This window comes from Epinephelus fuscoguttatus, linkage group LG1, assembly GCF_011397635.1.
Source record: "Epinephelus fuscoguttatus linkage group LG1, E.fuscoguttatus.final_Chr_v1".
In the NCBI taxonomy this organism is placed as follows: Eukaryota; Metazoa; Chordata; class Actinopteri; order Perciformes; family Serranidae; genus Epinephelus; species Epinephelus fuscoguttatus.
Window position 1 is genome coordinate 26134150 of NC_064752.1, and position 27387 is coordinate 26161536.

Genomic DNA, 27387 nt, shown 5'->3' on the forward strand with positions numbered 1-27387 from the left:
ACATACTATACTTACATGTCATTTTGCTGAACATGCTCTAAGAAAAACCACAGCGAACATCAAACGTGGATCACATTAACAGACAGGCCACAGACACACACCCGACGTCCTTTTAAAGTAGCTATTATATGTGTTTTATTTAGAGTGATTCTACCACACAGGAGGCTCCCCACATATGAAACTGTGTGTGTGTGTGTGTGTGTGTGTGTGTGTGTGTGTGTGTGTGTGTGTGTGTGTGTGTGTAATACTTGAATAAGTAGAAAAGCTGAATTCTCTGTTCTCCTGTTCCATAGTGTCTTCCTCTGCTTATGTGCCTTTGGCCTCTTTTACCCTTTTTCCATTGTCCCTCTCGGCCGATCTGATGTGTGTTTCCATTGTCAGTTTGCCACGAAAAGCCGCGCCTGAAGAGGACTTTCTCAGGAGTAGGCCGCCATCAAGTGGGTAGCGGTGATGTCTTGCCTACCACAGCCAACCCTCAACAACCCTGTTTCTCCCCCTCAAACAAGCGTGTGTGTGTGTGTTGTGAGACTCTACTCACTTCTGTCTGCAGGAGACCAGACAGAAAGGCGCTTCTCTGTGTTCAGCTCTCGGTGCATCTGTAGCTTCTAACTAAATCTCTGTGGTTTGTTAGTTTCTCTCTTGCGTCCTGTTTTTACTTGAGATATCTGCTTTATTTAATGTTTCATGTTGCCTATCTGCGTCATAGTGATGTTGGTCACAGAGGAGGAAACCATCACTGTTGCTGTAGCCTGTTAAACAAAGAAAAATAAACTAAGTAACACTGTGTTATTCCTTTAAGAGGGAGACATCACCATGGTAACTGAGGGGTCATAGTCAGTAACTATGAGCACACACTGTAGAGTTAATGAGCTTACTTCAGGTTTAATGTTGAGTTTAATAAGTTAGTGGTTTCAGTGTTGGCAGTTTCATCTCACATTAACCACAGGAAGCCTTTTTATACAAATATTTGTGAACTGAGTGAAACAGGCCTTTCATGTGAAACTCTAATCAAGGAGGTATCTTGGAAAGAGTGTGTTAGCGCAAAAAGAAAAAAAGAGAAACATCTTGTGGCCTAATGAGCATCACCATCAAGACCAGTTTAGGTGTTGGGATCTCCACTTTGTCCTGAGTGGTATTAAAACTGGATTTTATATATATTTGTCCAACTGTATGGACATGCTGTCCCCCAGGATGATGTTGATGTTAATGATTTGCCATAAACACTTAATCCTAGTGTATTAGCGCTTTATTATCACTTGAATGTTGTTAACAGAGATAATGTACAATAATAAATTGTAATTGTAGCATGTTTTTATCATATAAAGCATTGTGAAACATGAAACATGTTATCTACTGACCTAACTTCTGTTTCTGTCGATTCAATAATTCAAAATTGTGCCATTTCAACATAATGTCTGCTCTTGAAGATCATTTTGTACAAAAATATCAATTAATCTGTGCATCAGAAAGCGAAGTAAAAAATGTTGCAAGAAAAACAATTGTTTGGATTTCATATGTTTAGAGTGCTGTACACTGTGTCTGTCAGGGCTGATGTATCAGAGGTGCTGCTGTCGTCACTCTGTGAAGACAAAGAAACACACATGTCTTAACTGACCTCAGTGAAATAAAGTAAATGTTTGCCAGCATGATGCATTCATAAGAGTTTAGTGTCTGTCCTGCCAAAAATAATGACATCATACTTTTTATTCTACATGTGACAATGCAAATTATCACAAGTGTACTGTAATGTCATGTTATACATGTTTAAACTCTGGCCTCTTACGAGTATCTTAGCAGAACCTGCACCACCCAGTGGCTGATCAACATGTCTATGAGCCTTATACTTTATTCAGGAAGAGAAAAGCAGCTCACCAGAGAAACATTCATAGGTGACGATACTGTAGGTTTCATCAAAACCATCCAGCAAACCAGTGATGATTGTTTTTGGTCTAGGAAAAAACAGGTGTGACAGAGTGTGTCAAACATTTAAATGATGTGACTGAAAAGTGTGAATCTCTGCTGTGATAATATGCAATGATCCTTTCCTGACAGATTTTTAATTTAACAAGGATCTAGTGTGATATCCAAATATGTATGCTATATCATTTATGCTTTCAGTGTGCTTAAGGGTTGTAGTTCTCTCAACAGAATTATCACTGCTGCTCTGATTTTTTTTTAATGTTCCCTCAAAGAACCTTGTCACTAAATGTCTATGAGCCGCTGCAATTGTATCAGTGGAGCAGCTCAGACACAGTCAGAAGAGGATTGTGGTTGTCCTCAGCAGCTGGCAAAATAAATGTCTGAAACTATTACTGTAAACTGGTGCATTGATGGAACAGAAGATGCATACTGGTTCTCACTCTAGTTTACTTATTAATAGTTTAGAAACAAGATTTCTTACCTCTTGGAAACACTTTTTTCTGGAAAAGAAAGGACAAGAAAAGAAATATGAAACCACATGATATATTTGCAGCTCCACACATATATCCACATTAGCTGCTCCCATGGGGGTCCAGTCCCCATATGAGGGTGGAGGGTTCAGACAGATGGGTGTAGAACACTTCCATCTCTTGTCATACAGCATTTTGCTCACATGTGAAAGAGTGTTAGACCTTAGCGAAGGAGGTTATTTTTGTCACAGTGCAGTGGTGGTTTCCCACAAGCACTGGGTTTTTATTTTAGTTTGAGATGCAGGGCTTGTGTCTTAGGTCTGCATAAGCTGATGGTTTCCTCACTTGTTAATTTAGTACAACTGTTCAGCTGAACAAATGTCAAACTGGGCACAGGCACTGTACTCTAACTATTATGAGGAAATTGCAAATAACTTGCAAGAACCAAGCCAGAATTTGTGTGTAGAACAACTATGTGGCCAATCTTAACCCAGAGGAAGAATAGTGTTAGTTAAGACAGAGAACTGAAGCTGCACTTGCATTTAACTAAATGCTGTGATCTGTTTCATGCTTCACCATCAGTGGCTCAGGCTGTGTGGCTATCAGCACGGCCATTACAACCTGACAATTCTCACTGATATCCTGCTGTAAATTCATGCCAATGATGTTTGCTGTTAATACTCCTTTCACCAAATTCCTCCTCACCTGCAAATTGTTGGTATTGTTGATTTAACTAAACTAAATCTATTAAGCATGTGCCTTAAATTGAAAATTCCTTGACCAGTGTTTCTGACTGAAGACGTAGCTTTTTTGGTGCTCATGTCTTTTGAGTAGATGTTTAACCCTCTCAAATGGTGTAAATCCTAAGATGCAAAGCCCGTGAAATGCAACTTATAGAGCATAAATACAGAGACAAACTGTTTTTAAGAAAGCTAGAGAACACTGTGTGCTACCATCCATGTAAAAAACAGTTTCTGACTTGCTCAGACAAACACATCAACACAGTTCTCACCAGTTCTTCTTTTGCAGAGCATTGCAGAAACCAGCACAACGACTCCCACAGTTACTCCACAACCAGCCACAACTGCTACAAACCTCCATATTCCTGCTTTGAAACAATAGAAGCCACAAAGAAGAATCTGCTATGTTTCTCATGACATTAAGGAAAAAGCAAGAAGGCGGATGGCGGCGGATGCATTGGTGTTGTAGTTTAACTACAACACCAGTGCACATATAATATGGCAAACCCAGTATTGCTTTGTAACTGATAGAAAAGTTATTAGGTAAATTAGGTTAGAAACATAATTATATCACTAAATTCAAGTGGCAAAGAATTTAAATCATTTTACACAACACAATAACAGACACTGACCTGAAGCTGTTTCCTGAGGGGTTGCAGGGATAGAGACTTCTTTAGTGCCAGCCGTGCTGACACTCCAACCTAAGTGCACAGCCACAAACATTTTTAAACATCCACAATAATGCATGTTTTTTTTTTTTTTAATGCAATAACAAGAATCTTAAGTCTACCTGTTGCTTCATTGCCAGATCCTGGATTCAGAGCAGTCATACTGGTATCTGTTTCTCAAGGGCACAAAAACACATTAACATCAAAACAACATATAAAGCCCATTGCTGTCATGTGCTTAAGCAACTTTGTTTTACTTGAACACTGTAGGCTGACATCTGCACAGTAAGAACTTCAAATACTCATCAGCAACCACACATTCATCACAGACTACATGAGTAATCAGACAACAAACATCACTTAGTATGCACTTGACCGACATTCAGGATAATTGTGTTTTATAAACATTGTCAGTGTTCCTCTTATGAATATTACATAGTGTGTATATTCACACTTTGTAAAAGTATCAGGGTGAATCGCTGAAAAACAGAAGGATTACATCACCTGGTGCCGGTTTTACTGAAGTAGAGATAAATCTAGAAGTGATACTTGGCGTACTGACAGCTGACCCTGGTGAATTAAGAAAAGTGCATTTCAAAATACTCAGAAACACATAATTTAAGATTTAATAAAATCACACTTAATATGTCTTAAAATGTGTTACCTGATGTTACAGGAGTTACAGTAGTGGAGGCACAAGGCGTGCTAACAGTCAGACCTGATGAATAAAACACTTGTAAAACTTTCAAATAACAAATATAGTGAATGATGTGTGACAATCATATGGATTTTTTTTCAAATGAATAAACTGTCCTACCTGTGGTCATCAGAGATGTGGTCACAGTCTGTGTCACACTTGACTCTTTTTCCACAATATCTACAATAAAAGAAGGCAGATCTGAACATGTCAATTTCCTGCGAGGAAAACTGCGTGACTACAGCAGGTATTTTCATAAAACTAGAAACATTTTAAACAATTGTGGCTGTATATATGCGTAGGTAGGCTATGTATGTTTTTCATGTGATTCTTCATTTCTCACAGTCATTTGGTGATGTTTACCTGTTTTTACACAGCCAGAATTCACTTGATTTTGAAAAATGTTTTGTATGCATTGTATGTGTGCATTATTTATGTCTTCTCTGACTTACCAGTCAGGCTGTATCTGTCACTGCGAGGAGACAAAGAGTTGGGGTCACTTCCCAACGTGTAATCACAGCTGGCATCGCTTTGTTGAACTGAACGTAGAAGTCTCAGCAAAATATCAATTGTGACAGTAAACTGGCAGAAAGATTGATTTTTTGAGGTCCTCTTCCCTGAGATGTTTCTTGTTAGGACTGAACAACTTGCTTCTCCAAAGTACAGGTTACATTTTGTATCATGATCAGCAGGTCCAGACAGAGAGCAGGTAAAGAGAACGTGGTCACCGTCAAAATGTTGAAGTGTCATCTGTGGTTTATAACCTGCAAAAACATGAATGAAGAGTCATTAAATACCACTATTGTGCTGCCAAAGATAATTCCATATGGGTCTGTTATTTCAAACAGTGCTGACATCTAAAAAAATCCAACACCACATACGTCATGTCCAACAACTAACTAAAATAAAATGATGTGTCATCTGATGTGAGTTTGTAGTATGATAAATATAATGTGTCATCAAATATATCACTGCTCAAAATACAACATTTTTTTTTTCACTGATTTCATTTTATTAGATTTTGTTTTTATTTTGAACAGGCAAAAAAGTTAAAAAAAAAAAAAAAGAAAAAAAAGAAAAGAAAAATCACAAGAGGCATAACTGTATCAACTTCGCCCCAGGTGGCATTTTAATGGAAAATAGTGGTTGTCAATCTTGGTTTCTTTCTTTTAGTCTGTAACACCTAAAAACAAATTCACACCTAAAAAAATACATTTGCACTTTTCTCATGCTGATACTACATGCAGATATAATATCTGTAGATGGGAGCAACAGTCACTCACTGTGTATGGTGATGGAGGATGTGTCACTGTGTGGAGATGGATAGTTTAACTCTCCAATCTTTGCAGTGTAAAAACACGTCACTTGAATCCTGGCAGGTGAATTTTGATGTGCCATCTCCAGCAGCTCAGTCGCTGTCAGTGTTTGTAGACATGAGAGGACTTTGGCTGTTCCTCCATTTACAGTGTAGAAATAACACTGAGACACAGAAACAGTTGATGGAGTCTGACAGTTCAGTGTGACTGAGTCTGTGTCCTTGATCACCGCTGGATTCACTGTCAGTTTAGGTGGAAGAGATGCTGAAAATACAAGCATATGTGTTGGATTAAATAACTATTTTTTTCTAATGATAAATTCATAGCAAGACATAATAACATTAGTCCATAGCAGCAGTGTTCACTCACTTCGAATGATGATGGAGGAAACATCACTGTCAGGAGATGAAGAACCATAGAGATAAAAACATGTTACTTTAACCTCAGCAGGTGAACTCTGGTGTGTCATCTCCAGCAGCTCAGTCCCTGTCAGTGTCTTCAGACATGAGAAGGCTTTGCCTGGTTTTCCTCTTTCAATATGAAAATAACACTGAGACACAGAAACAGATGATGGAGGCTGACAGTTCAGTGTGACTGTTTCTGTCTCTGTGATCACCGCTGGATTCACTGTCAGTGCAGGTGGAGGAAGAGCTGAAAATTAAATATACACACGTTATATCACATTAATACTGAGAAAATTCCCAATGAGTGACTGTGATTAAATGTACAGACCAGAAAACAGAGAAAGGTGCTGTACATCCTAACTGGTCATGAAAACTATAATATTAAATGCAGGGGCTGACCTTGTGCTTTCTTCTCAGAAAATGAATCTGTTGGAGAAGAAAATGTGTTAAACAAGTTGTAACAGTAAGAGAAGATGTAACAGTAAATAGTTAACCATTGATTTTAATGTTGTATTTCGCTCAGCCTGATGTAAAAGTTTAATCAATCATGCTGATACCAATACATAACAAGCTGAGATCATTATCAGTCTGCCACTAATACAATGGTAGAAACAGACAAGAGTTTTAACTTACACATGAGGACGACTAACAGCAGGTGTCCAGCCATGATGAAGCTGAATGATGCTGATGTCCAAGAATCCTTTCAAGACTAGACTTGTGCCTGACTACAGGACTATGATGTACTAAAGTGTCATTTAACAGAAGTTGCTCTCAGGAAAACCACAGCGAGCATCAGAAGTCACAGGCCACAGAAACACACACACACACACAAATAGCTTTATGAGACCCAGCATGTGTGGCATTGTGTATTTAGTTCACCTTTATAAATATACATTTATATTTACATGAAGAAGAAGAAGAAGAATTTTGAATTTTTAACACAACCTTTATTAGCTATCACAAAAAAAGAGAAATCAACACAAACACCTGTAATCAATAATCAAAACATCTTAGTTTTCACAAAAAATGGAAAAGAACAGAACCAGCAAAGTGGGGGATATGGGGCATTCTTACTCCAACACATGACCAAACAGGAGCTGGTCTGTTTCATCACAGCATAACACATGTTGTACCCCCATATGTCCATAAATGTGTCCACATCTCTCACAGCACAATTATAACTGTAGTCCAATCTTATTCTGGCTTTGAGCATTCAAATGAAAATAGCTTCCGTGTCGCAGTCTTAGGAGCTCTATCTTTTTCTTTCTGCTCACATAAATAGCCATTTTCACAGACACAAATGAACTGACAGGCACAGCTCCCTGCAGCACTCTCTACTGTAGGTCTCCAACCCAATGTGTTAATGGTGGTTTGTATAGAGCTCCCCCACACACAGGCTTCACCTCATCACTCAAGGACAGGTAAGCTCTCCACAGATCAGATGTCTCAACTAACTTCACAAGACTGCTGCTGGAAGCCGCGTGAGGTTCCCAGTGAAACATGTTGGAAGTAAAGCCACCCTCGAGGAGAAGAGAGAAAACAGCACACCAGAAGAAAAGAAAAGAAAAAGACACAGACCTACTCATCACCTGCAATTTGTGCTCTCTGACTTTCTGCAACAGCTCCTTTAAACGAAAGCTTTCCTCATCAGTGAAAGTAGGCTGCCCGATGAAAAGTTTGGCAGAATCAAGAAATAGTTTTAAACAGGGAAATCATTTTCCACCTTAACTGACCTCGGCCCTTTTGTTTCCTGCAGAAAAGCCCTGATCCTACTAAAGGAATAGTCACTGCCCTGATCCACCGGCATCATTTCACATGCTTCACTGCCACCTCCCTGTGTGCTGAGAGTGCTTTCCTCTACCTGAGGGGAGGAGACTGCAGACGTTGTCTTGTTGACACTTTAAGGGCTTTTGTACTGGTCCTAGTCTCTGGGTTTTTCCTCTTAAGTGATAACTTTGGAGCATCATCGTCAATCACTATATCATCATCAAGATCTAAAACAGACTTGGTAACACTGGTGGCTGTCTGCCCAGCTTATTCCTTTACTGTCGCAACACAATCTGCCTTTTGCATCAGCTGAGGCTTGAACTCACAACCTCTGAGACTAAGGATCAATTTCTATCTCACTGAGCTAATCAATCAGTGACAATTCATCTGTACCTTCACAAATTGACTAAGCCAGACGTGTAGGTTTAGCAGCAAAAAACAGAGTGATGAACATAATTTTTAATAGGTTTAAGTGTACAAAAGTTTCTTCAGTATTGGGGCTACAGTTTGATGGAAGTTGTGAAGCTGTAGCACGTATGGTTGATTTGTTATGAATTTTCAAAGTTTTGAACTTTAGACGCTTGCTGTACCGCCACCATCAGGACTATTGGCTTGAGTTTACAGATGAGGATATCTGGCATGAGACTGGACCTTTGCGCAAAGTTTGGTGAGTTTTCACCAATGGGAAATATGATTTCCTCAGAAGAAGAAAGAAGAAGAATACCTAGGATTACAATAGTGTCCTGGTAGCTTAGCTGCCCGGAACCTAATTAAGTAACATTACGTCACATGAAGCAAATACTAAACATACGCTGTTTGAAATCACTCTGCCCAGCAACTACTGTATGTCTGGAATGTAGTTCTGGCTGTGCATTTGGCTTCAAAACAACTCTGTCTCGTAATATTACATTATCATTTCATAGCGTGGTGAATGTGTAAGCTACAAGTTGTCCACAAGAGCGTTTTGGAGTCATTTGATGGTGCATTTGATTAGTTTTGAGAGAGAGAGGGAGCCGTACCGTTCACCTCCATTTTGTGTGCTGAGCAGCAGGCAGCTCTGCCCCACCGATCTCAGAACAGCATGCACTGATAATTAAAGGTAATGTACCTACTCATATGACTATAGGGATTACGGCAATAGGCGAATTTGCCAAAATGTCAAAATATCCCTTTAAACCAGCGATGGAAACGAGAGGAGAATAGAGTCAGATAAAAAGGAACTCACTCACACACTCACTCAGGCTCTCCTCCACCACCCTCACTCACAGCATGCACACAGGAAGATGAAGAAGACAAAGCAGTAAGTATGGTATTACTGGAAAGCTGTGTGCTGACAAATAAGCATAGCAGTAAGTTGTAAATTCATGTACATTTATTCATAATACATAGTCACAGAAGATACAAAAAATATCACCATTAATGAGAAAACCATTACATAACAAAACAAAAATTACAACAAGTAATGTGAAATTCCACTTTAGTCACACAATATAAAAGTAAAACTAAATACATTTCTTATCCTGAAAAAAATGACATGTTGTTTGGAGCCCATGGTGTGCTTTGTACATCGTAAACCTCAACTTGAAACTTTAATCCAGCAGTAAAAACTTGCTAATGTTTGGTAAAAGTTTTGTTGATCTGAGACAAATACATTATCGTAACTTTACTCTACATTATACCAGTCAACTTCAAACCCAAGTTTTAAATTTCAGTAACATTTCCTTTCTTTCTCTACACAGTAAACAGTTTCAGTACACAACCTTTCAGATCTGATGCTGCTGGCTCCTCAGCGATGGTGGTGTACAACAGCAAAGAGAGGTTTTAAAAAGCAGTATGTAAGACTTCAGGCAGCAGATCAGAGTGATGTTGGTCACAGAGGAGGAAACGATCATTGTATATGACGCTTGCTGTGAAGAGGCTGTTGTGTAGACTGTGACCTGTCAAAGGGGCCGAAGTCAGTAACTGCATCATGAGCACAGTGTTGCCAGTTTCATCTCACATTAACCACAGGAAGCCTTTTTATACAAATATTTCTGAACTGAGTGAAACAGGCCTTTCATGTGAAAAATCAAAATACAAGGAGGTATCTTGGAAAGAGTTTGTTAGCTCAAAAAAACAAAACAAAAAACAAAAACACCATAAAAAGAAACATCTTGTGACCAGTTTAGATGTTGGCATCTCCACTTTGTCCTGAGTGGTATTAAAACTGGATTTCATATATATGTCCAACTGTATGGACATGCTGTCCCCCAGGATGATGTTGATGTTAATGATTTGCCATAAACACTTCATCTTAGTGCATTAGCGCTTTATTATCAGTTTGAATTCATGCTGTTTACAGAGTTAATGCACAGAAAATACACTGTATCTATGGTACATGTTTATATCATATAAAGCATTGTGACACATGAAACATGTTATCTACTGACCTAACTTCTGTTTCTGTCACTTCAACTATTCAAAGTTTCAAAGCTGGACTGAGCCATTTCACCATAATGTCTGCTCTCTGAGAAAATTATGTAAATAAACATCAGTTAACCCGTGCATAAAAAAGCAAAGCAAAAAGATGCAAGAAAAACATTGTGTGGATTTCATATTGACTTTGGAGTGCTGTACACTGTGTCTGTCAGGGCTGATGTATCAGAGGTGCTGCTGTCGTCACTCTGTGAAGACAAAGAAACACACATGACTTAACTGACCTCAGTGAAATAAAGTAAATGTTTGCCAGCATTATGCATTCATTAAAGTGTTTATCATACTTTTTATTCTACATGTGATGATGCAAATTATCACAAGTGTACTGTAATGTCATGTTATACATGTTTCAACTCTGGCCTCTTACGAGCATCTTAGCAGAACCTGCACCACCCAGTGGCTGATCAACATGTCTATGAGCCTTATACTTTATTCAGGAAGAGAAAAGCAGCTCACCAGAGGAACATTCATAGGTGACGATACTGTAGGTTTCATCAAAACCATCCAGCAAACCAGTGATGATTGTCTGTGGTCTAAATAGAAAAAATAGAAAAAACAGGTGTGACAGAGTGTGTCAAGCATTTAAATGATGTGACTGAAAAGTGTGAATCTCTGCTGTGCTAATATGCAATGATCCTTTCCTTACAGATGTCTCTATTACTCTGCTGGTTCCTTCATGTCAACACCTACTTGCTGCTGCAGCGTCCTCTATCGTCCCAATCTCCTCAAGTTTTGTCAGTTTTTTAAAGGGCCAGTGTGTAAAATGGGTTGAAAACAGTGACATCAGTGGTCAAATTCTAGATTGCAGGGCTCACTCGCTCACCCCTCCCGTCGGGTAAATAACGGCGGCCTCGTAGGGACAAAAAGCCTTGCGCACGACTTTTTCATGAGTAGGTCTATCTAGCGACGAGGTGAATGTTTATTTAGAAATCTAAACCATGTTACGATATTGTAATGAATCCCTCACGAGCAGGAGACCAGAGGAACGTTAGGGAAAAAGGCCCGTGGGGACCCCTCTCCCCTCTCTGCTCCGGCAATCTCCAGCCCGCACACTGACTGACAGCGTAGCCAGTAAACAGTGCTCAGCTGTTTATTTAGCCTAGCAATATCTCCGGACTATAGTAGCTGCAATGGACGACTTTGAACGCGATTTTGAAGAGTTTCTTGTAGCGGACACAGACCCAGAGCCATACCTGTTTAAGCTGGAGCATACAGATGAGGATGTGTTTGATGCCGAGCGGGCGAGAAGAGAGGCTGAATGCACAGAATGGGATTAGGTGCTACTGCTGCCATTGTTGGGGAGATATATCACCAGGAGGAAAAGCGCCGCAGAGAGTGCATCACAAGGAGTGAAGTTGCGTCTTCTTTTCCTCGCAGATGACGGTTCGGGTTCATTCTCTCCTGTTGCGTGGTAAGTGTGGTCCATTCGCAAACTTTATAACTAAAAAAACTTTTCACTACTCTCTATCGATGAACTACTAACACTCTGCTGTTTCTTCCTCCTTCTTCCTTCCTTCTGCTGTCTTTGTTGGTTCATTAACCCTTTGATGCACAACATATGCACACCCCTTCTAATGCACAACATGGGTCAAAAACGACCCATATCCATTTCCCATGTTATTTCATGCTGGCTGAGTGTTTCTTTGCTCTATCTTTTGAAATCAAATTATTTTATGATTGAATATTCCAAGTATTCTTTAAATATCTTGTATTTGATTACAACAGGTCATTATTTCCATTTTTCTTTTCATACTTTATGAACAAAAATAGTTTTTGTATTACTACATCAAGTTTACACACAGATCAAAAATGACCCATTCATCCAAGTGTGATTTAAAATCAAATGACTTAATACAATAATAATAATTTGTTTCAAATAATTACTTCAGCAGTGAGTGGGGCCAAACACTCATACAATATTTGCAACATGTTTATTTATCATTTTGTCACATACACATACCTCTGATAACAGATAACATGACTATGTAGAGACAGAAATGACATGCCATGGTGTAAACAAGATAAATGACATGGGGCTATTGAGTTTGTTTAATAAAAGGACAAGTTATAGACATGCTCTATAGGAAAGGTAACCTCAAATGACTTCTGCTGTGATCTGGTGCTACATAGAAAATAAAACTAAATAAAATTAACTTGACCTTCAAGGAGGGGTGGGGGTGGTTCATTCTAGAACACGCGCTTCAACTATTATAGCAGCAAAGTCTGGTAGCTCTGCAATTTTACTTAGTTTTACTGAATTTTATTATATGTTTCTCAACTACTAATGGGTACTTCTGTGAAGAGAAGAGTTTATTCAAGAAGAGATTTTTTCGTTGAAACGAAGCAAGTCTGGAGGACACCATCCTATTAAGTTAGTTATTTAACTCCTAGGCTAAGTAGCTTTGCCAACTACTTAGCCAAATAGTTAGATAACAACTTAGCTAACTACAATAGTTTGCTAACTACAAAGAACTAAAATAGAATATGTCAACAGCTAGCTAGCTAACAGTAATTACTTACAAGTAATGTACTCACTCTCAAGGTAACCTAAACCTAATCAAATATAATGTACAACTATATTTCACAATTATCATCATATATTTTATTAGGGTAATGTTTGAACAATTGTAAAACAAGACTAACATGTATCAGATGTACAAAGGGAGCTGTGCTGAGCTGTGAATAGTTGTCCGTGGTAAGTATGTTCTTACTTGCAAACAAACAACTTTCACAGGTTCCCGCCAAATGCTAACCCATGTGTGCAAACTTGATGTAGAAATACAAAAGCTGTGCTTGTTCATAAAATAAGAAAGGAAAAAATAAAATGATGATTTGTGCTAAACAAAAACAAGATATTTACTGATTACTTGGAATAATAAATGATAAAATACATTTATTTCAAAGATATATCATAGAAACACTCAGCCATACATGAAATATCATAGAAAATGGATATGGGTCATTTTAGACCCATGTTGTGCATTAGAAGGGTAGTGATACAAAAAGGGTTTTTATTAAAAAGTAAGAAAGGAAAATATAAAATAAGGATGTATAATGATCAAAAACAAGTTAATTGAGGAAAACCTGGAATACTGAATGATGAAGTTAATTTATTGCAAAGATATAGAACATAAAAACTCAGTCGGGTCACTTTAGACCCATGTTGTGCATCAAAGGGTTAATACACACGACACGCGTTCTCTGGCTGGCTGGATTGTCCACTCGGTCTGCCGTACATACAGGGCGGCGCAAGATGGCGACCTCTCTAAAGCAAGGCCTTTGCTATATATATATATATATATATATATATATATATATATATATATATAAAAGCATAATTATAAGGCTACGAAAACCAAACGAATTTTATTTTATAGCGATCATACACTTGTGTAAACATATTAATGGGTAGAATATTCAGATTCAGATTCAGATTGACAATAAACCATGCCAAATATTACACACTTTAATTTAACAAGGGTCTAGTGTGATATCCAAATATGTATGCTATATCATTTATGTTTTCAATGTGCTTAAGGGTTTTAGTTCTCTGAGCAGAATTATCACTGATGTTTTTGGGGTTTTTTTAAAGGTTCCCTCAAAGAACCTTGTTGCCAAATGTCTATGAGCCCCTGAGCAAGGCACTTGATCTGCAACTGTACCAGTGGAGCAGCTCAGAGACAGCCAGAAGAGGACTGTGGTTGTCCTCAGCAGCTGGCAAAATAAATGTCTGAAACTATTACTGTAAACTGGTGCATTGATGGAACAGAAGATGCGTACTGGTTCTCACTCTAGTTTACCTATTAATAGTTTAGAAACAAGATTTCTCACCTCTTGGAAACACTTTTTTCTAGAAAAGAAAGGACAAGAAATTAAATATGAAACCACATGATATATTTGCAGCTATTATAGCTTCAGAATTTAGAATGAAAACTCAGTAAACTCTGGTGAGCTCAATTCTTACCAGTCCTGCTTTGAGTAAAGAGAAGAGCCAATCCAGGCAAGAGAACCCCCACAGTCACAACTGCTCCAATCACCAATATCAGTGACTCTGCATTAAGATAAAAGCACATTAACACATGCCTGCCTACAGTGTTAACATAGAGGTCCATGCAACCACCACGCTGGTGAACAGCACATATAGTTACAGCAAGGCTAAAAACCTTGAGTCCTGCTGGTGAACCTGAGAAACAGTAATGTTCAAACTCTGGGATTTACCACTGTCATTCATGAAGCTTATTCTGAGGGTGGTGCTACAGTGGTGCTCTTGTGTCACAAGAAGTTCACTTAATTAGTTCTTTAAACATCAAATCAGAATTAATATAGAAAAATTAAGCAGGCCTATTGATTATTGTTGTTGTTAATATACATTCAGGACTGTCACAGATGACTTTTCAGTGCTTGCTGGTGTTGATCCTGTGTTATCATGTTGATCCACCAGAGGTCCCTACAGTACCTCTCTCCTTGCAGTATACCTCAAACAGCTCATCAGTCTGTGGGTGCATATAAACACCCTTCCTGTTTCTGGTTTACCTGTTTTTTCATCACCAGAAGCTGGTTTCATGAGAGTTGTGTCAGCAGGGGTCAGAGTACCTGCAGCAGGGAGGGTTAGACCTGTAATAGGACACACAAAATATGAACATTAAAATGACAAATATCTCAACATTTTTTTGACAAAAGTCTTTGTAAATTATTGAGAACATGAGTAGTTATATCAGGTGTTTCTGGTGGCACTGATGTTATTGAAGGAGAGAAAGAGCTACCAGTGTCACTTGGTGTACCAACAGTCTGACCTGCTGAATAAACAACATTACATTTCAAAATAATCATGATACTCAGAAAAACACATGATTTGCAATTAGATGAAGTCACATGAAATTGGAAATTCTAATTTTACAGGAGTTACAGAAGAGTAAATGTGAAGAATGGTGAATAAAAAAACTTTTAAAACTTTTAAAATAACACATTTGGTTAGCAATAACTAACTAATATTAGTAAGTTATATAAATTTAAGTTAAGAAAATAATCTATGTCAGTGCACATGCTGTAGCAGCACAACATATATTTATGTCTTCTCTGAATGAATGAAGACAAGCACATTTCAAAATATTCACATCACTCAGAAACACATGATTTAAGATTTAATAAAGTCACACTTAAAATGTCTTAAAATGTGTTACCTGATGTTACAGGAGTTACAGTAGTGGAGGCACGAGGCGTGCTAACAGTCAGACCTGATGAATAAAACACTTTGAAAACTTTCAAAATAACAAATAAAGTGAGTGATGTGTGATAATCATATGGATTTTTTTTTTTTAAGTATAAACTGTCCTACCTGTGCTAATTTGTTATCAAGTGCTCTTAAAAATGAGTTTGGAATTTCAAACAGTGCTGACATTTAATGTGAGTTTGTAATATGATATACATGAAAGTAACAGTGTGAAATCACATATATCATTGCTCACGATACAAATGTTGTAAATAAACTAACAAAAAGCATATCTGTACTGGCTTCACCCCCAGGTGGTGTTTTAATGGGAAATGAGTTTGTCAATCAGTGTTTCACTCGTTGATTTAATCTGTAACACCTAAAAACAAATTCACACCTCAAACATTTCACCATGCCACTGATTTTTGCTGAATTAAAATATGATAATATCTGTAGATGGAATAAGCAGTCACTCACTGTGTATGGTGATGGAGGACGTGCCACTGTGTGGAGATGGATAGTTTAACTCTCCAATCTTTACAGTGTAAAAACACGTCACTTGAATCTTGGCAGGTGAACTCTGATGTGCCATCTCCAGCAGCTCAGTCGCTGTCAGTGTTTGTAGACATGAGAGGACTTTGGCTGTTCCTCCATTTACAGTGTAGAAATAACACTGAGACACAGAAACAGATGATGGAGCCTGACAGTTCAGTGTGACTGAGTCTGTGTCCTTGATCACCGCTGGATTCACTGTCAGTTTAGGTGGAGGAAAAGCTGAAAATACAAGCATATGTGTTGGATTAAATAACTATTTTTTTCCAATGATTCATAATGGTGAAGGATGCCCACTGAAAATCTTCAAATATGTATTTTGAAGACTTGTTCAACAGTGTATGCAAATGAGCCAAGAGATTTTCATTACTAGCTCTTAATTTATTTTCTCATACAAATGTCAAACCAACTATTTTCATCTGTACCTCCCCCAGTGCATTTACAGTCTTGTTTTTGTCAAATAAAAATACAATAGGGCCCACTGAGCCATTATCGACCATGTTTCTGTCAAGAGCTCTCTTATTTTTCCATCACTGACACTACAGACCAACTTTACATTCATCTTGGCTTCCATCAATTTCCACAACTTTACAATTTTTGTAGGCAAAATTGTGCAAAATGACCCACTGCAATACTGAATTGTATTTTTTTGTATTACATCCCATACTTTGTAACTGGTGACTTAGTAAAAATATAAAATATATAGTAAGTATGGTATTACTGGAAGGCTGTGTGCTAACAAATAAGCATAGCAGTAAGTTGGAAATTCATTTACATTTATTCATAATACATAGTCACAGAAGGCTCAGAAAAAATATCCAGATACAAAAAATATCACCATTAATGAGAAAAACATTAGAAAACAAAACAGAAGTTACAATAAGGAGTGAAATTCCACTTCAGTCACACAATATAAGAGTAAAACTAAATACATTTTCATTCTCATACTGAAAAATTGACATGTTGTTTGGAGCCCATGGTGTGCTTTGTACATCGTAAACCTCAACTTGAAACTTTAATCCAGCAGTAAAACTTGTAAATGTTTGGTAAAAGTTTTGTTGATCTGAGACAAATACATCATTGTAACTTTACTCTACATCATACATTATATTCTCTCTACACAGTATCAAACAGTGTCAGTGTTTCTGCACTGTGCTGTACGTTATCCCCTTCAGGTCTGATGCTGCTGGCTCCTCAGCGATGGTGGCATACAAATGGTATGTTTCAAACTGGGAAAAGACAGAAACTGACTTTAGCATCTATTGATATACAGAGCAAATATATTTTATGTTGACCTTCATGTTAGGCTTACATTCTCATTTTGAGGCTCCTGCCCTTTCACTGCTACTGCTACTGAGAAAGACACACAAAGTAAAATGACTGTTTCCCACAAAGTGTAGCATTTTATTGTTAAGACCCCCACGGGCCGATGTCGATACTCTTAACACACATCACCTGTGGTGGCCACACACTGATTGTCCCTCCTTTCAGAGAAACTAAGTTACACATGTAATCTTCTGTTGTCTATTATGTCATGACTATCTCTGCACCTATCCATGACCTAGGCGCAATATGCCATCGAGGCTTAGCTGGCCCAGCTAGGCAATAAGGCCAGCTGCAAACAGGAGAGAGGCCACTCAGTTAGTCTGTCAGGTTGAAAGGCTAACTTGCAGTGGCAGCCCATAGCACATTAAGTGCCCCAGGAGCATGATAACGATACAGCGAGTTTTGAGGTTCATGTGACGTCAGATAACTCCCCCATCTCTCCCAGAGAGCAGGTAAAGTGTAAGGAGCTGGGAAGGGGGGCTTGGCAGCAGGAACCTAGAAATAAAGGCCTCTGTAATATTTAGCAGGCTTTGTTGTGTAATTATGTTGTTGTGGCCTTATGTATATTTAAAAATACTTGTAGTAACAGTGAAGTAAAAAATAGTAAAAGATAGATAAAAATTTTGATTTTTATTTATTTATTTTTTCTCCCCCAGTTGTGGCACCTCATGTGGATGACGTTGCCCTTAGCGTTCTCCTACAGTGCCTATGCCACAGGCCGGCACTGCATTCTTGTTCTTCTTTTTACAAGAGCCGTGATCCCAGAGGCACGGCATGTCAAGCCATCTTTCATGAGATTGACTCTACAATGCGCAATCCTGCTGGAGCCGGCCGGCCTGCCCTCTCATACAACATACATCTTTTGGACTGCATTCACAGCCCAAGAGGAGAGCCTTGCCTTGGTGACTGACTGCCAAGACAGTGTAATTTGTAACATACTAAGAGTTGGTTGTTGTCCTCTGGGCACATGACCGATGAAAGTACACTGTTAAGGCTCTGACAGGGCACAACAATGAATGCCCACTCAACCCTGCTTCACCATCCTGAAGAGAGTGAAAAGAGTGCGGCTTGATAGATTGTCCACTGACAATCTATCAAGCTGGCTGGATAAAAAACAGTCATGCAGGAGACCGGGTTCCAACTGCCCATGTGTGCACGCTGAGGGTGAATTACCCATGGTTTAATCACATCCACCGGCGTTCTCCGACTGGGTCAAATTCCACAAAGGGACTACGGCTGTGTGCATTAGAGAGTGCTGCCAGCAATACGCATAAGACAAACTTCGGCCTGGTGGTATAGCGACCAGCTGGAAAGCACACCTGCCACTTCCTCCGATGAGGTCAGATATCACGTGTGACAATAGCTGTGCAAGCCAACTGGCAAAGCCACGGCAGCTGGAAGCTACCACGCCTCCATCAGCCTCTTAAGGAAGTGCCATGCAGATAACCATGCAGGTATCAACTTCTACTGACACGTGTTGCCAATCAGTGCTTGGACATCACAGGTGATGTGTCGTCAAGCATATCCACATTAGCTGCTCCCATGGGGGTCCAGTCCCCATATGAGGGTGGAGGGTTCAGACAGATGGGTGTAGAACACTTTCATCTCTTGTCATACAGCATTTTGCTCACATGTGAAAGAGTGTTAGACTTTAGCGAAGGAGGGTATTTTTGTCACAGTGCAGTAGTGGTTTCCCACAAGCACTGGGTTTTTATTTTAGTTTGAGATGCAGGGCTTGTGTCTTAGGTCTGCATAAGCTGATGGTTTCCACACTTGTTAATTTAGTACAACTGTTTAACTGAACAAATGTCAAACTGGGCACAGGCACTGTACTCTAACTATTATGAGGAAATTGCAAATGACTTGCAAGAACCAAGCCAGAATTTGTGTGTAGAACAACTATGTGGCCAATCTTAACCCAGAGGAAGAATAGTGTTAGTTAAGACAGAGAACTGAAGCTGCACTTGCATTTAACTAAATGCTGTGATCTGTTTCATGCTTCACCATCAGTGGCTCAGGCTGTGTGGCTATCAGCACGGCCATTAGAACCTGACAATTCTCACTGATATCCTGCTGTAAATTCATGCCAATGATGTTTGCTGTTAATACTCCTTTCACCAAATTCCTCCTCACCTGCAAATTGTTGGTATTGTTGATTTAACTAAACTAAATCTATTAAGCATGTGCCTTAAATTGAAAATTCCTTGACCAGTGTTTCTGACTGAAGACGTAGCTTTTTTGGTGCTCATGTCTTTTGAGTAGATGTTTAACCCTCTCAAATGGTGTAAATCCTAAGATGCAAAGACCGTGAAATGCAATTTATAGAGCATAAATACAGAGACAAACTGTTTTTAAGAAAGCTAGAGAACACTGTGTGCTACCATCCATGTAAAAAACAGTTTCTGACTTGCTCAGACAAACACATCAACACAGTTCTCACCAGTTCTTCTTTTGCAGAGCATTGCAGAAACCAGCACCCGACCCCCACAGTTACTCCACAACCAGCCACAACTGCTACAAACCTCCACATTCCTGCTTTGAAACAATAGAAGCCACAAAGAAGAATCCGTTATGTTTCTCATGACATTAAGAAAAAAGCAGGAAGAGAGTCATGGAGGCTTTTAAACAACAACACCAGTGCACATATAACATGACAAACCCAGTATTGCTTTGTAACTGATATGAAGTTATTAGGTAAATTAGGTTATAAACATAATAATATCACTGAATTCAAGTGGTAAAGAATTTAAATAATTTTATACAACACAATAACAGATACTGATAAAGCTTATAGTTAGGGCCGGCTCAGGCTTGCCTTGGACCAGCCCCTAGTTAGGCTGACTTAGGCCTAGTCTGCCGGGGAACTCCTATAATACACCGGGCACTTTCTCTCCCTCTCTCTGTCTCTCTGTCTCTGTCTCTGTCTCTCTGTCTCTCTCTCTCTCTGTCTCTCTCTTTCTCTCTTGTCCTATTATTACATCTTGCTAACTCGGCCATACTGCATGTCACTAACTCAGCTTCTTCTCCGGAGCCTTTGTGCTCCACTGTCTGTCTCACAGGTTAACTTCTATCACAGCTGTGCCTGAATAGTGTGACGTGTGTGGTTGTGCTGCTGCTGTGGTCCTGCCAGATGCCTCCTGCTGCCGCTGTTATCATTAATCATACTTGTACTGTTATTAAACACATATGATCATTGTCTCATATGTACACTATCAGATATTAATATATACTGTCAACATATTGTACCACAGTAGCCAGAATTATAATTATAATATTATTACTTTCATTAATGTTGTTGTAAGCTACTGTCATTACCGTCTGTCCTGCATCTCTCTCTGTCTCTGTCTGTCTTTCTCTCTCTGTCTCTCTTCCTGTCTCATTGTGTCATACAGATTACTGTTAATTTATCATGTTGATCTGTTCTGTACGACATCTATTGCACGTCTGTCCGTCCTGGAAGAGGGATCCCTCCTCAGTTGCTCTTCCTGAGGTTTCTAACATTTTTTTTCCCCGTCAAAGGGGAGTTTTTCCTTATCCACTGTGAGGGTCCAAAGGACAGAGGGATGTCGTGTGCTGTAAAGCCCTGTGAGGCAAATTGTGATTTGTGATATTGGGCTTTATAAATAAAATTGATTGATTGAACTGATATTGACATGAAAGTGTTTCCTGAGGGGTTGCAGGGTTAGAGACTTCTTTAGTGTCAGCCGCGCTGCCACTCCAACCTAAGTGCACAGCCACACAAACATTTTTGAAGCATCCACAGTAATGCATGTTTGTACTTTTATGCGATAATAAGAATCTTAAATCTGCTTCCTGTTTCATCACCAGATCATGGATTCATAGGAGAAGGCACGGAACACTTTAACATCAAAACCACAGAGTGTCCTCCTTTGTACTACAGGTATAAAGCCCATTGCTGTCATGTGCTTAAGCAACTTTATTTTACTTTAACACTGTGGTCTAACATCTGCACAGTAAGAAAACTTTTTAATGTATTTAATTACATGTATATATTAATGTATTTAATTTAAATGTATAAACTGTCCTACCTGTGGTCATCAGAGATGTCGGCACGATCTGTGTCACGCTTGACTCTTTTTCCACAATATCTGCAATAAAAGAAGACAGATCTGAACATGTCAATTTCCTGCAAGATACAAATATTCAAAATACAAATATATATTGAACAGGCAAAAAAGTTTACAAAAAAAAAAAAAAGAAGGAGAAGAAAAATCACAAGAGGCATAACTGTATCAACTTCACCCCAGGTGGCATTTTAATGGAAAATAGTGGTTGTCAATCTTGGTTTCTTTATTTAGTCTGTAACACCTAAAAAGAAATTCACACCTAACAAAATATACCTGGGCACTTTTCTCATGCTGATACTACATGCAGATATAATAATATCTGTAGATGAGAGAAACAGTCACTCACTGTGTATGGTGATGGAGGATGTGTCACTGTGTGGAGATGGATAGTTAAACTCTCCAATCTGTACAGTGTACAAACACGTCACTTGAATCCTGGCAGGTGAACTCTGATGTGCCATCTCCAGCAGCTCAGTCGCTGTCAGTGTTTGTAGACATGAGAGGACTTTGGCTGTTCCTCCACTTAAAATGTAGAAATGACACTGAGACACAGAAACAGATGATGGAGTCTGACAGTTCAGTGTGACTGAGTCTGTGTCGTTGATCACCGCTGGATTCACTGTCAGTTTAGGTGGAAGAGATGCTAAAAAATATAAGAATTGGATGAAGTAACTATTTTTTCTAATGATAGATTCATAATGGTAGAGGATGCCCACTGAAAATCTTCTAACATGTATTTGAAGGCTTGATGTCAAAAGGCACTTTTCTGTTTGTGCTGATACTGTAGCAAGACATAATAACATTAGTCCATAGCAGCAGGGTTCACTCACTTCTGATGATGACGGAGGAAACATCACTGTCAGGAGATGAAGAACCATAGAGATAAAAACATGTCACTTTAACCTCAGCAGGTGAACTCTGGTGTGTCATCTCCAGCAGCTCAGTCCCTGTCAGTGTCTTCAGACATGAGAAGACTTTGCCTGGTTTTCCTCTTTCAAGGTGGAAATAACACTGAGACACAGAAACAGATGATGGAGGCTGACAGTTCAGTGTGACTGTTTCTGTCTCTGTGATCACTGCTGGATTCACTGTCAGTGCAGGTGGAGGAAGAGATGCTGAAAATACAAGCATATGTGTTGGATTAAATAACTATTTTTTTTCTAATGATTCATAATGGTAGAGGATGCCCACTGAAATTCTTCAAATATGTATTTTGAAGACTTGTTGTTAAAAGGCACTTTTCTGTTTGTGCTGATACTGTAGCAAGACATAATAACATTAGTCCATAGCAGCAGGGTTCACTCACTTCTGATGATGATGGAGGAAACATCACTGTCAGGAGATGAAGAGCCGTAGAGATAAAAACATGTTACTTTAACCTCAGCAGGTGAACTCTGGTGTGTCATCTCCAGCAGCTCAGTCCCTGTCAGATTCTTCAGACATGAGAAGACTTTGCCTGGTTTTCCTCTTTCAATATGAAAATAACACTGAGACACAGAAACAGATGATGGAGGCTGACAGTTCAGTGTGACTGTTTCTGTCTCTGTAATCACCGCTGGATTCACTGTCAGTATAGGCGGAAGATGAGCTGAAAATTAAAGATACACGCATGTTATATCACATTAATACTGAGAAAATTCCCAATGAACGACTGTGATTAAATGTACAGACCAGAAAACAGAGAAAGGTGCTGTACATCCTAACTGGTCATGAGAACTATAATATTAAATGCAGGGGCTGACCTTGTGCTTTCTTCTCAGAAAATGAATCTGTTGGAGACGAAAATGTGTTAAACAAGTTGTAATAATAAGAGAAGATGTAACAGTAAATAGTTAACCATTGATTTTAATGTTGTATTTCTTTCAGCCTGATGTAAAAGTTTAATAAATCATGCTGATATCAATACATAACAAGCTGAGATCATTATCAATCTTTCACTAATACAATGGTAGAAACAGACAAGAGTTTTAACTTACACATGAGGACGACTAACAGCAGGTGTCCAGCCATGATGAAGCTGAATGATGCTGATGTCCAAGAATCCTTTCAAGACTAGACTTGTGCCTGACTACAGGACTATGATGTACTAAAGTGGCATTTAGCAGACGTTGCTCTCAAGAAACCCACAGTGAGCATCAGAGGTCACAGGCCACAGAAACACACACACACACAAATAGCTTTATGAGACCCAGCATGTGTGGCATTGTGTATTTAGTTCACCTTTACCACAGTGTTGACTACTTGCTTCATAAAAACTTAAGTTTCATTTGATTTCTAATTGTCTTTTGTTTTGTTTGTTTTACTTGTTGCTTTTTCTAAACTGGCAGGACTTCTGCTGACTCGTGCAAAAGTTAAGCCAAACAACTTCAGTTAGACTTAAGATGGAAAACTTAGGCTACAGTAGGTATTTAATACAGGATTTTACATTTTTGAAACACCTGCACACACTTGTGTAAACAGACATACAAATATATCTTTCAGATATGCACAGATATTACACTTTTGAGAGATATGAAATAATTCAGATTTTTTTGCTTTAATAACGGACATCCTGTGGCTGTGCTGAACTTGACAGAAGATGGTAAAATGAGGAACTGAAGTTAGGGACCGTCTCAACAGTGTATGCAAATGAGCCAAGAGATTTTCATTACTAGCTCTAAAGTTTTTTTCTCATACATATGTCGAACCAACTACTTTCATCTGTACCTCCCCCAGTGCATTTACAGTCTTGTTTTTGTCAAATAAAAATACAATAGGGCCCACTGAGCCATTATCGACCATGTTTCTGTCAAGAGCTCTCTTATTTTTCCATCACTGACACTACAGACCAACTTTACATTCATCTTGGCTTCCATCAATTTCCACAAATTTACAATTTTTGTAGGCAAAATTGTGCAAAATGACCCACTGCAATACTGAATTGTAATTTTTTTTGTATTACATCCCATACTTTGTAACTGGTGACTTAGTAAAAATATAAAATATATAGTAAGTATGGTATTACTGGAAGGCTGTGTGCTAACAAATAAGCATAGCAGTAAGTTGTAAATTCATGTACATTTATTCATAATACATAGTCACAGAAGGCTCAGAAAAAATATCCAGATACAAAAAATATCACCATTAATGAGAAAAACATTAGAAAACAAAACAGAAGTTACAATAAGGAGTGAAATTCCACTTCAGTCACACAATATAAGAGTAAAACTAAATAAATTTTCAATCTCATACTGAAAAATTGACATGTTGTTTGGAGCCCACGGTGTGCTTTGTACATCGTAAACCTCAACTTGAAACTTTAATCCAGCAGTAAAACTTGTAAATGTTTGGTAAAAGTTTTGTTGATCTGAGACAAATACATTATAGTAACTTTACTCTACATTATACCAGTCAACTTCAAACCCGTTTTACATTTCAGTAACATTTCCTCTCTTTCTCTACACAGTATCAAACAGTGTCAGTGTTTCTGCACTGTGCTGTACGTTATCCCCTTCAGGTCTGATGCTGCTGGCTCTTCAGCAATGGTGGCATACAAATGGTATGTTTCAAACTGGGAAAAGACAGAAACTGACTTTAGCATCTATTGATATACAGAGCAAATATATTTTATGTTGACCTTCATGTTAGACTTACATTCTCATTTTGAGGCTCCTGCCTTTTCACTCCCCCAGAACCTGCTACTGAGAAAGACACACAAAGTAAAATGACTGTTTCCCACAAAGCGTAGCATTTTATTGTCAAGACTCCCACGGGGTGATATGGATACTCTTAACACACATCACCTGTGGTGGCCACACACTGATTGTCCCTCCTCTCATAGAAACTGGGTTATACATGTAACCTTCTGTCTATCATGTCATGACTATCTCTGCACCTGGATACTAAGTGCACTTTGGCTGCCATCAAAATCAAGAGGTGGAGGAACAATATCCCCCAAAACGAACAGGAGTCAAGGAAGGAGTTCCTGTTCTGGCATTCAACTACATGGCTCAGAGCTTTGTGGACTGGAAGAGCTGGAGCCTGCTATTCCTCTTGTTGAAGCACAGGTCAAAGTGCTTTAAATGCAGCAGGAGCCAAGCCAAATTGTTGTAGCACTGCTCCCCTGAGTTAACAAGAACCAGCCAGACTAACTGAAGTAACTGAAGTTGTAAGTAAAGTAAGTAAGTAAACTTTTATTTATATAGCACCCTTCATAGTATGCGTACACAGAGTGCTTAACAGTACAAACAATAAAGTTTGTACAGTTTAATCAGTCACAATAAACATGCAACTGAAACATAAAAGAAAAACATACACACAAGGCATATGACAATGCAAGGTCAGTGTATGTAGAAGCATGTAATAAAATACATAAGTAAATAAAAATAAAAATAGAACATGATCACATGGCACTGCAAAGCCAGAGGAAATAAGGTAGAGAAGCTGAGAGAACAACAGAAAGCGGCAGATAAAACAGTGGATAAGGCCTAACACTCAAAAGCTAGTCTGTACAGGTGAGTCTTTAACTGTCCCTTGAAACTATTCACTGACAGGGCAGATCTCAGACCCAGGGGGAGCGCATTCCAAAGCCTAGGGGTCACTGCCCCAAAGGACCGGTCCCCCTTTGTCTTTAGCCGGGTCCGAGGGACTGACAGGAGGCCCTGGTCAGATGATCTCAAGGACCGGCCGGGTGTGTGGTGGTGAATAAGGTCGCAGATGTAACTGGAGGCTTGGCCGTGAGTAGTTTTGAAAGTGAGCAGCAGCACCTTGTACTGGATTCTGAATGAGACGGCTAGCCTGTGCAGGGAGGCGAGTATGTGTGTTATATGGCAAGACTTTTTTTGTGAAGATGTTCCCCATGCAAGGGTCCCAGGACTGCTCCCATGCACCTTGCAAGCATGATTGGGCTGAATAGAAGCACACAGAACTACAAGGTTTTGCAGCCCCACCAGTGCCCTTGGCAGCTTGCCTGCTGCTGCAGCTGCCCAGTAAGAATCAATCAGTGCTTGGACATCACAGGTGATGTGTCTTCAAGCATATCCACATTAGCTGCTCCCATAGGTGGAGTTTTAAGTATGGACATATGGACATGTCCATACCAAAGCCACGGAAACACGAATTGTCCCTACCACAAATAATGCTGAGTGAAAACTGTAGCCTACTTCACAAAATCACCGTTTTAGAATTACTATTCGCAACTTGCAAAACCTTATGTGGCCTGGTTGACAGCTGCGTTCAGCAAGCTATCCAATTAACAGCCTACTTTTCCTCCCTCCCTTCCTCCCTCCCTCGCTTGGCGTCAATACTCGACCAGTGTATCTGTCTCTGACAGGCTGTCAGTGTCTTGAGACGAGAGCTCCGCAGCTCAGAGTCAAAGTACAATCAATTGGCAACAGTGAGGATTGTGATTAGGCAGCAAGTAAGATTAAAGTTATTGATAATAGGGAATAAAATTTTGAACAACTATTATTTTTCTGTACAGAGTTGTATCAATGCTAACAGTTTAGTTTGCGTCCTAAACAGAGATGGGAATAACATCGTTATAAATAACAGCGTTACTAACGGCACTACTTTTTTCAGTAACAAGTAATCAAAAAAGTTACTGTCTCCCCCGTTATAATGCCGTTATGGTTACTCACAATAAAATGCGCCGTTACTCGGCTTTACTTCAGTTCACTGAAGCGGCTTTTATGCAATTCAACTGATGTCTGTGACTGATGTCTGCACAGAATAGGCTGTAGGCTACATGGAAAAAAGTGTTTTTGTCTGCAAGTAG

General features: G+C 39.1%; 1 protein-coding gene across 3 annotated transcripts; it reads right to left on the reverse strand.

Moving 5' to 3' along the window:
- Window positions 1–1460: 1460 nt before the first annotated feature.
- On the reverse strand, window positions 1461–23706 carry LOC125892564 (uncharacterized). 3 transcript variants are annotated; one of them, XM_049582573.1, is made up of 15 exons: window positions 23609–23706; window positions 23375–23401; window positions 22939–23220; window positions 22463–22747; window positions 21979–22275; window positions 4948–5259; window positions 4616–4675; window positions 4463–4516; window positions 4303–4368; window positions 3921–3968; window positions 3763–3831; window positions 3403–3498; window positions 2402–2420; window positions 1873–1949; window positions 1461–1579 (listed from the first exon to the last, which is right to left on the reverse strand). In XM_049582573.1, the coding sequence occupies exons 1-15, from the start codon at window positions 23640–23642 to the stop codon at window positions 1575–1577; spliced, it is 1731 nt and encodes a 576-aa protein (XP_049438530.1). In that variant the 5' UTR covers window positions 23643–23706; the 3' UTR covers window positions 1461–1574. The 3 variants fall into 3 exon arrangements, 1 of the variants encoding a protein (XP_049438530.1); XR_007449763.1 differs by lacking the exons at window positions 1873–1949; window positions 2402–2420; window positions 3403–3498; ... (9 more) ...; window positions 23375–23401; window positions 23609–23706 and adding exons at window positions 10914–10990; window positions 11651–11951 and having other exon boundaries at window positions 1464–1579; XR_007449762.1 differs by lacking the exons at window positions 1461–1579; window positions 1873–1949; window positions 2402–2420; ... (10 more) ...; window positions 23375–23401; window positions 23609–23706 and adding exons at window positions 10238–10645; window positions 10914–10990; window positions 11651–11951.
- Between the last annotated feature and the right edge of the window lie 3681 nt (window positions 23707–27387).